Raw genomic sequence first — 9,624 nt, forward strand, 5'->3', positions numbered from 1 at the left:
CAATTCTGTCACTAGAAGAGGGCTGCTCCCTCTTCTGAGAGGGTGTCAGGTGGACAACACAGGCTTTAGGGAAAGTAGGCAGGGTCCAAAAGAAAAAAGAAGAGGCCCATTGTGGGAGGGCCTCACAGGGGATCTCAGTCTGCGGGCTTCTCCCCAGCCAGCACAAGGAGGGGTCCAGCACTAGGGTCTCAGTGCCATCATGGTGCTAAAATTCCTTTATGGCTGCTAATTAGAACTAAGTAGGGCTGGTTACTCCACCCCAATTCCCAAAGCCTGACACACAGCTACTTCCCTCCTATGGCAGATCAAAGGCCACCGGGCCATCCTTTAAGATGTATCTGAAATCTCCATCTCCAGGAAGACCCCTCTAGACTTAAATTCCCTGAAAGCAGCAGCCCTTGCCCTTTCCAATCCTACACATGTTGGGCTTGGGAGGAACCTTGGAAAACATCCACTCATCTTATATATGAAGAAATCAAGGCCAGAGAGGGGAAGCATGGAAGTGGCAAACCTGGGACGAAGTCCCAGTCTATTGGACTGCCTACCATTTCTCTCATGTAATTCCCATGATTCTGAACATGCTTGGTTCCAAATGTGCCTGTGTACTCTTAGTCTGTGTGACATCAACATTAATCTGCTGAAGTTGCATTTTTGGTGGAGTTAGTTCACACTCCTTTGGGTCCTTGAGTATGCTCGGGTCTGCCTGTCTATCATTCCTGGTGTGTTCTTGTGTGTGTTACAGCTGTCTCTGAGTTGTGAGAAGTGTGTGCCTAAAGGCAATTGAGTAACTGGGTTTATCGTGGGTCTATAGGATGCTGCATGCCTATCTATGTGTCTCTTTTTCCCTTGAAGGATGTGTGTCCATCTGTGGTTGTTCGTTTTGTGTCCATGTGCTTGTTTGATGCCTAAGAGTAATTGTGATCCTGTGTGTGTTTGTGCATATGTATGGGTCTATGGGCTGCTACATGTCTCTTTTCATGTTGAAAGTTGTACGTCTGCTGACCATCGTGGGTCCATTTGAATGTGGGTTTGTACACAGTGAAGGCTGTGGGTCTAATTGTAACTGTCCGTGCGGAGTGCATGTTTAAAGGCTGAAGGGAACCTGTCTTTGCCTTTTATCCCCGGGTTATGAGAAAAATGTGTGTAGCCGTGTGACCAGAGCAAGAATGTGTTTGTCTCTCGGCCAATCTCCGTCGTCACCCAGGGCCTGCGGTCACGGTTACTTTCCAGGATGCCTTGGCACTGATTCCCAGACGGGCGGGACCTGCAGGGCCCCGCCTCCAGCCACCAGGGATAGGCAAGCCTCTCTACTCTGGGCAGTAGCGGCCGGGTGTGTGGCTGTGAGGGTGTGGGAGTGTGGGTGGGTGGTGGGCGGGGTCTAGCCCGCAGCACCAGCCACCCTCACTCCTCCCGCCCCCCACCCCCGCAGCCGACTCCAGCCTGCTCATTGGCCGTGTCTGCAGTGACGTCGTGGGGATCGCAGACAGAACCCTCAGCGCCCGGCGCGCGGGAGGTGTTGTCCATCACTGGGGCTTTGTTACGTCGTCGCCTCCTCACCTGGCTGCGGGCGCGTCCTGGCAGCTGCAGCCTGGAGCCGGGTGCCAGCTGCTGCGGCCGCCGCCTCCGCCATGGTGTCCCCGGTCACTGTGGTGAGTGTGTGAGCGAGCGAGCCAGTGTCCGGCGCGGCCACAGCCCACCGGCCTGGGGACTGGGCTGCGGGAGGCCAAGCAGCCGGGGGCTGAGGAAGGGCAGGGATCCCGCGGCGGCCCGCGTCCCCAGGCGGGAGTCGGCGCTGTCACGGTCCGCCGCATCCCAAACCTCTGCACCCTTCCTCCGCGCGCCCCCCGCCGGTCGGAGGGAGGGAGGAAAACAGTGGGCACGTGACTCGGAAGCGTGACTTTGTTGATCGCTGTGTGTCTGGCGCGGGTCGGCTGGGTCGCTGCCTGGGAGAGGAAGGGGACGGTAGCGGACCGCAGGCTTCTGCGTGGGCAGACCAGAGCGAGGCGTGGGAGAGGGCGGGGGAGAGCAGGAGGGTGACTGGGACCTCCTGGGAATCCTGTTCCAAATTTGTTTCCTCCCTTTCCTCATCTTATAGAGAAGTCTGGGGCGGTGCAGGGCACGCCTCTGAGTTTGATAACGCGCTGGAGGAAAAGAGGTCGTTCTCTATTGACACCCCTTGTTCAGACTTTCTCACCTGAACCTTTGTCTCTCCCCCGCCCCCCTCCTCCTTCTAGTGCTGGGTTCTCTGTGACTATCAACACCTCCCCAGCTGCTACTGCTGTTTCCTCCTTCTAGGAAACATGGGGCTGGGGGAGGGGTGTGGAGTAGATGCTTCCAAGGGCTGGCAGGTGGAGGCTGGGGAGATCTGGGGACTGTGAAGATAAGCCGTCCCCTCCTCTGCCCATGTCCCTGCCCTGACCAGCCTGCATGGGGGAATCTCCATAGGAAGGAACTTAGTCATCTCTTCTCACTGCTCTCACCCCTGGCAGAGCCAGGGCAGCCTTAGACCCTGGACCCACCATCTGCCTCTTCCCAACCTCCTTCATCACAGCCTGTTCAGTCCCAGGTAACCAGGGACTGAAGGTCTGAGAGTCTGAGTGTGTACCCAGAGCCCTGGGCTAGGCGGTTCACCCAGCCAGAGGCCTGTCACTTTGGGCAGAGCATGAGTATACCGGAAACCTCAGCTGCTCTGAATCACTCTCAGAGCCCCAGTACCAGAGGCCCAAGAAAAGGAGCTTCAGGGGATCACAGATTCAGAATATCTGCAGCAGCCCCCTGGTGCCTGCATGGCCTTGGACACAACCTTTCTTTAGCTGCCCTCCCCCCTAATCCGGCTGAGACCAAGTCAGCTGCTCTAACTTCCCCCTCTCAGTTCCTCATCTCCTCCCAGCCTGACTGCTGGCTTCTGATCAAAAGCTGGGAAGAGAACCTCTCCTTCCCCTTCCTAACCCTCTTTCTGATGGGCCTTGAGTTGCTGTTATTCTCTGGGAAATGAGGCTGACTGACACCCTCTCCAACCCCCCAATTCCTGAGATTGCTGGTATTTCAGGGACAGTTTTCTTGCTCCTAACTCATGGGTGCATTTATCTAGGCAGCATCCCTGTCTCCTCTCCTTGCTCTTGATGGTACCTTGAGGCTGGGGCAGCTGGAGTGGAGGCTGAGTTTGCAGACTGGCCAGGGAGAGAGCCTGTGGGGGCTGAGATGGTTGACGGTGCCCACCCTCACACATTCCTGGCGCTCACCTGGTGTCGCTGGGCCTGTGTCCTGGCCCTACTGCTGAGGATCACGAGTTGGCCAGTTGTGGCGTCTCTGTGATTTCCTGCTGACTCCACTTTATTCCAGACAGCTGGGGGCTGATGCTGGCAGAGAGAGGCCAAAGGGGCTTTGGGGAAGGAGAGGGAGGGGGCGGGAAGGGAGAAGCATTGGACTGCAGGACGGGACACTATTGCCAAGTCTGTTTTCTGCGCAGTGAGTGACTATTCTGGTCCTGCCCGGGGGGGCCAAGAATGGATGCAACTAGCAGAGACAGGGGAGCCCTTTCTCTTCCTAATCAATTAAGCCTCAGGGTAATTATGGGCTTGTTCACATTCTGCTGGCTGCTTGGGGCAGAGGCCAAACTGGGATTCTGTGTGTCAATCCTCTCTGCTTGGGCTGTGGGCCTGTCTTTGGGGTGGATGCCTGGGCTGAGGGTGCTGGCTCTGAGCCCCGCTTTGGGCTTCTGAGCTCCCACGCTCTGAGTGCTGCCCTTGTCCTATGTCCTCCAGGTGAAGAGTGAGGGACCCAAGCTAGTGCCCTTCTTCAAAGCCACTTGTGTGTATTTTGTGCTCTGGCTGCCCTCGTCCAGCCCGTCGTGGGTCAGCGCCCTCGTCAAGTGCCTGCCCATCTTCTGCCTCTGGCTCTTCCTTCTGGCCCACGGCCTGGGATTCCTGCTGGCCCACCCCAGTGCCACCCGCATCTTTGTGGGGCTCATCTTCTCTGCTCTAGGTGATGCCTTCCTCATCTGGCAGGACCAGGGCTACTTTGTGCACGGTCAGTCATCACAGTAGCTACCTGGGTGGAATCCTGGGGTTGGGGGCTAGAGGACCCTCGGGGGCCAAGGATTTGGGAAAGGGAGGTTTTTTTTAAAACAAGAATATGGGGGATTTGAGGGGTTCTGTGGCCAAAGACTGTTGGGTTCCCTGTCGGAGGATGACCCTGCCGGTGATATGGTGATCGGTTCTGGAGTGCCACAGGAGAGTCGGGGAGGGTATCTTTGCCTTCATGGATTTCTTCCCACCCCTGTTACTCTCAGAAGAAAGCTCCTGGGTTATCCCAAGCACTCTACTCCTACCCCCGCCTCCCGTCACTCATTATTCACCTGAGCTTGCCTTCAACATCCCATCATCCCCTCTCACTTTTAGGTCTGCTGATGTTTGCTGTGACCCACATGTTCTATGCCTCGGCCTTTGGCATGCGGCCACTGGCTCTTCGGACAGGTCTGGTGATGGCAGTACTGTCGGGCCTGTGCTATGCCCTCCTCTACCCATGCCTCACAGGTGCCTTCACCTACCTGGTGGGGGTCTATATGGCCCTTATCAGCTTCATGGGCTGGCGAGCTGTGGCAGGGCTACAGCTGGTTGGGACTGCCTGGCGCTGGACTGAGCTGGCGGCGGGCAGCGGTGCACTGCTCTTTATCGTCTCAGACCTGACCATCGCCCTCAACAAGTTCTGCTTTCCTGTGCCCTACTCGCGGGCCCTCATCATGTCCACCTACTACGCCGCCCAGATGCTCATCGCCCTGTCAGCTGTCGAGAGCCGGGAGCCAGTGGAAGACTACAGACTGAGCAAGGCCAAATGAGGGGCCAGGTTCTCGTCACCCTTCCTCTCTTCTCCTGGCGCTGGGGTCCAGAACCTGGGAACCTGCAAGAGCTGGATCAGGATGGCTGAAGTACCAGCCTGGGGCAGCAGGTACCATCTGTGAAATGCACAAGTTTGAGGGGATAAGCAGCAAAAGGATCTTTCTAGCAAAGCTAGTGGTCCAGGACAATGCTGAGAACTAAAAAGAGCCAGCTTGATGCTCCTTGCTGGAGCCAGAAGAAGATATCTCCCCACCTGTACCCCATCCAGACTGTCAGAGCCCCTCTGGAGGGCCATGGTGCTCATCCTCTCAACCTCCCCTACTTCTACTAGGTGGAAGAGTCTAACTCACCCACTTCCAGTCTTTCTGATTTGCACAGAGTTGAGGGAGGAGGGGAGGAGTCTGTGCTGAGATGACCCACGTTCAGGGCTTGAAGCCCCTTTCACAGGCCGCTAGTTGGGAAGATGGGATGGGGTGGAGTCTCCCTTTCCCACATCTATCCTTGTTACTTGAACAATCTTAATCTCTAAGTGTTGGGTGGGAAGGTGAAGGGGTGTCTATCCAGGTAGGCAAGACTGGGGACTACTTTAGCCTGGGAGTTTGGGGTACCAAGGGTTCAAGTTGGTCCCATCTCTCAAAGGCCGTCCCAGAACTCAGGCCCCACACCACCACTCTCAGACCCTATCCCCAGGGCTAGGGTGAACCACGCCAAAGGAAGGGGCCAGTCTGTGTGTGCGTCTGTATGTGAGTGTTTTGTGTGTAGTCTGTCTCCCAGCCTATCTATATTTTACTCTGCCAGCTGTCTCTGACCTGCTGTGTGTCAAAGTCTTTTAGGGAGAGGGACTCAGGGAGCTGCTGAGGGGTTGCTGAGCCTGGCTTAGAGAGCTGGGACGCCCCCCACATACACACCCACTCTCAGGTCTTTCCTCCTTGCCCCTTCTGCACTGGGAGTGAGAGGAGGGGGCTCCAGTGACACTCTAGGGTCATAAGACCCGAGGCACATTCAATGCAAGGGGAACAAGGATGGGACAACTCCATCCTATTGCTTGTGTGAAAAAAAATAAAAAATACCCAAGGGCCATTGGCTGCTCTGCTTGTCTGCCTGTGTGGCACGTGCCTGTCTTGCAGAGGTGGGGGTGTGGGGCATGGCGCCAGGGGCCCTGGATGTCCTCACAGCCTGGGTCACAGTCCTGGCCGGTGCATCTTGGCGCCAGGCTGGCTCCCTGGCTCTGTTGACACTGCTGGTTGGAGCTTGTCTCACTTGCTGGTCACGTGTGTGGGTGAGGATGTAGATCAAGAGGATGGGGGTTGGGTAGTATTTGCCACCGTCCAAACTTGACCTTGATGCACTCCCCTGTGCACAGGTGCCCAGCACCTTTGGTGACTCCTAGTTACCCAGTGTCCTCTACTGCTACCCAACTCCTCCCCTCCCCACCCCAGACCTGCCAGCTGCTCCAAAATGATCCAGATTCCCTTCAAGCATCTCCTTTCTTCCTGGACTCTGGGCTCGGTTGAACAGCTGGGAGGAATGAGATTAGATCGTCTGGTTCATACTTTTGATGTGAAGCCCTGCCAGAATAATGTGTAACCCCACTCCAGGGGCATTTGCATCTTAATGGGCAGTGCCCTGACCCAGAAGTAAGAAGGGAAGCCTTGGGTGGTGGTGAATACGCCATCAGTAGAGGCGTTGTACAGTTGTGGGGACGTGATAAAGAGACTCAAGCCCCATATAGGTGTTGAATGAATCAGTGATTTTCAAACTAGGGTTTTTACAGAGATCCCTGCTAGTGGGAGCTAGCAAAAGAATAAAGTAGAGGAGGGAGGCTCAAAGACCCCCTATCCTTGTTTCAAGTCCAGTAGGTTCTTAAGAATTTTTTTTTTTAAAGGAAGGGTTTTCTGCTGCAAAACATAAGTTTGAAAGCCGGCAAGCAGGATGACCAATCCGTTCTAGCTTTCAGATGCTCTAATTCTCAAATAGTGGGAACCCCAGGCACTAAAGAGGCAAGGTCCTGATCCCTTCCAACCCCTGAACTCTGAAGACACACCTACCTGAAGTGAAGAAATGGGAAGGGCAGGATGGGGAGAAAGATGCAGACTTTGCCCTCTATGCCCGGAGGGAGGGCAGGGTGCAGTGTGGCTGTGGAGGAGGGGGAGGCAAGGCGAGGCCCAGTCAGAAGGGGGCTGGTCGTTCCCCATGTGGGTGGGTTTGGACCGAGCTCTCAGGGGTCGCGGTTCTATGTATCCCCATCCTACGCCCACGTCTATCTCCTTGGTCCCTGCTGCACACCATGGTTAGGAACAGGCACAGGCGCACTCACTCAGTTTATTGTCCCATGCCTTCACTGAATGTTTACATTGACAAGCACCACAGAGGGAACCAGGTCTCTCTCGCTGGGACCACACAGAGGATGGGCCAAGAAGCCCCACCCACATCACAGCATCCTCCTGATGCCTGGTCTGGGCTGGAGCTCACATAAGGTACTTTGATTTCTTCTGCAGACTCTCAGTGACGGAGGCTAGAATTGCCTTGTCATCTTTGTCTGAAAGAGCAAAGCAAGTATTTGTTAGTATGAATGATGCTGGGGTAAGGGAAACTCCAAATTGCCGGACTTGCAGTCGCTATGCAGGAACCAGGGGCTGGACCCTGCCCGGGATCCTCAGTCCTTGCCAGCTCCAGTCTCCCAAGGTCAGCTGGGTGTGTGGGGCCAAGAGCTGCCAGTTATTTGGCATTTCGTATTTGCCACGCATTGTGCCAGGCACTTCTGTGCACTATCTCATTTAATCCTCATGACAGCCCTAAGCAGTACATGGGGAAACAAGCTCAGAGTGGCTTGCCAAGGTCACATGGCTGGTGAGTGTTGGAGCCAGGGCCCTGTGCCCATGTGCTTACAACCAGAATTAAGTTGTCAGGGATCTCTCTAGCTGTGGAATGAGAGCTGGATGACTCCCACAGGGCCTTCCCTGGCCTAGTTCTGTTACACAGTTCAGCAGCCACTGTGGAGGCGTCATCTCAATGCCAGACACTTAGCTGAGTACTTGAGAGACAGAGCAACAGGACCAGGTCCTTTCCCCAGAGAAAGGCATCTATAACAGGATGGAAAAAAAGGCATCTGTAACCATGGAAACCATGGACACCAATAGTGTGCCATGGGGACTTCAGAGAGTGGCAGAGGATGAGGCTGGAGAGGTAGATGGTGGCGGGGGGGGCTTGTTGATTGTGATTTTTATCTAAAGGATCATGGGAAAGCTAGGAGGGAGTTTAAACAAAGAGGAGCAAAACAGGTCATCTTTGCATTTAGACAGTTCATGCAACTGGCTGTTTAGCTGTGAAGACAGTAGAGTGTGTAGGAAGAAACAGAATATTTCCCCTATATGTGCACCCATGAGCAGAAACATAGCACACGTATGTGCAGAGGGAGGGCCTCCCTCCACTAGGTTCCCTTCAGTGCCTCCCATCTATCCTTATCTCAGACCAGTAGTCTTCAGTTTTGGTTGCGCATCAGAATGACTTGCAAAATTTGTAAACATAAAGATTCCTTCCAGAACCCTGCCAGGGAGATTGTGATTGGTAAGTCTGGTTTAGGCCTGATCACTGGCGTCTTTTTCAAATGCAAGTCTAGGCCCACCAAGGGTTGCAAACTACAGACTACTGAGGGATTGCAGACTCCCAAGTCTGCAGGGGCCAGGCACATAACATGACATCGAGAAGATGGGACAGTGGTACGAACTATGGCCAGTTGGAGAATGTTTACACCACCCCATGTCAGATTAAATAAAACCCTGCGCCAGCCATAGGAAAAGAGCTGATCAACGGCTCAGGAGGCCGCCATTTTGCGCCTCCGCCCCACGTGGGACACAGCCAGGCACCCTCACCGTCCCGGGCCGGCCGGCGCTGCACCCTCACCGTAGACGGCGAGCGTGCAGCTGCTGCGGTCCTTGCCCAGCTCGTTCTCCACCACTACGCTGTACTCTCCGCTGTCCTTGAGTGTGCAGGTGGGGATGACGATGGTGCACACGCCGCTGGTGGAGTTGTACCAGAACTTGGAGTTGGCCGTGATGTTGACGTCGCCCTTGTAGAGGGTCACGGTGGGCCGTGGGTTCCCAAGGAAGGCGCAGGTCATGGTGCAGTCCTGGCCGCGCAGCACGGTGTGCGGCTTGAGCGGGGTCAGGAAGCGCGGCGCGTGGCGCCAGTCTTTCTGCTGGTACGGCTTCAGCTTGGCGCTCCGGTCCTCGACTGCGCGGATGGGACACGAAGGGCGGTGAGCGCACCCCAAGGCCCCCCTCCATCGCGCGCCGGCTTAGTGCTCCTAAGACGCCCTGGAGACCCAGCTCACGGAACCCCGAGGACCTGGGTTAGATTCCCACGCGCTATCAACTCTGGGGCCCCGACTTTATACTGGTTCCTAAGGTTCCCCTTCCGCCACCCCCCCCACACCCCCATGGGTTCCAAGACCTAAACCAGGTCCGCGGGGTTTTACGCTTTTCCAGACCCGGGTGTCCTAGACTTCTTTCCAGCCGCCAGCCTGCGGACCCGAGCTGTTATCTGGCCTTAAACTCCCCATCCAAGCTTTCCCCAATGCCCACGCAGCCTCCACGGTCTCTGCTTTCTCCAATTTAGGCCCTCATTTCAAGATTCCCGCAGCTATCCTTACCCTTAATGCCCTCCCTCGAGGGTTTCTGGATGTCATCCCTGCTCCTTGGACTCTCCCTGAGTCCTCAGTCAGGACCTCAGTCAGCCTCTCAGCTCCACAAGCCCTCCTCACCCTCCTGCCCCCAACTGTCATCCC

General features: G+C 55.7%; 2 protein-coding genes across 3 annotated transcripts in view; one reads left to right on the forward strand and one right to left on the reverse strand.

Moving 5' to 3' along the window:
* Nucleotides 1-1,435: 1,435 nt before the first annotated feature.
* On the forward strand, nucleotides 1,436-5,936 carry TMEM86A (transmembrane protein 86A). Of its 2 annotated transcripts, XM_024764727.1 has the most exons (4): nucleotides 1,436-1,649; nucleotides 3,470-3,566; nucleotides 3,765-4,029; nucleotides 4,401-5,918. In XM_024764727.1, exons 2-4 carry the CDS (start codon nucleotides 3,507-3,509, stop codon nucleotides 4,835-4,837), a joined length of 762 nt encoding a protein of 253 aa, XP_024620495.1. In that variant the 5' UTR covers nucleotides 1,436-1,649; nucleotides 3,470-3,506; the 3' UTR covers nucleotides 4,838-5,918. The 2 variants fall into 2 exon arrangements, with proteins under 2 accessions (XP_024620495.1, XP_024620496.1); XM_024764728.1 differs by lacking the exon at nucleotides 3,470-3,566 and having other exon boundaries at nucleotides 1,438-1,649; nucleotides 4,401-5,936.
* A 1,370-nt stretch (nucleotides 5,937-7,306) lies between these two features.
* Nucleotides 7,307-9,624, reverse strand: part of IGSF22 (immunoglobulin superfamily member 22) — a 17,734-nt gene continuing 15,416 nt past the window's right edge. The window contains exons 21-22 of the mRNA XM_024764732.1: nucleotides 8,742-9,071; nucleotides 7,307-7,377 (exon numbers count right to left, since the gene is read on the reverse strand). Of these exons, the coding sequence (XP_024620500.1) occupies nucleotides 7,307-7,377; nucleotides 8,742-9,071 (401 nt within the window). The remainder of the gene's footprint in view (nucleotides 7,378-8,741; nucleotides 9,072-9,624) is intronic.

The sequence above is a fragment of the Neophocaena asiaeorientalis genome, unplaced genomic scaffold (assembly GCF_003031525.2).
Source record: "Neophocaena asiaeorientalis asiaeorientalis breed wild unplaced genomic scaffold, Neophocaena_asiaeorientalis_V1.1 scaffold230, whole genome shotgun sequence".
Taxonomy (NCBI): Eukaryota; Metazoa; Chordata; class Mammalia; order Artiodactyla; family Phocoenidae; genus Neophocaena; species Neophocaena asiaeorientalis.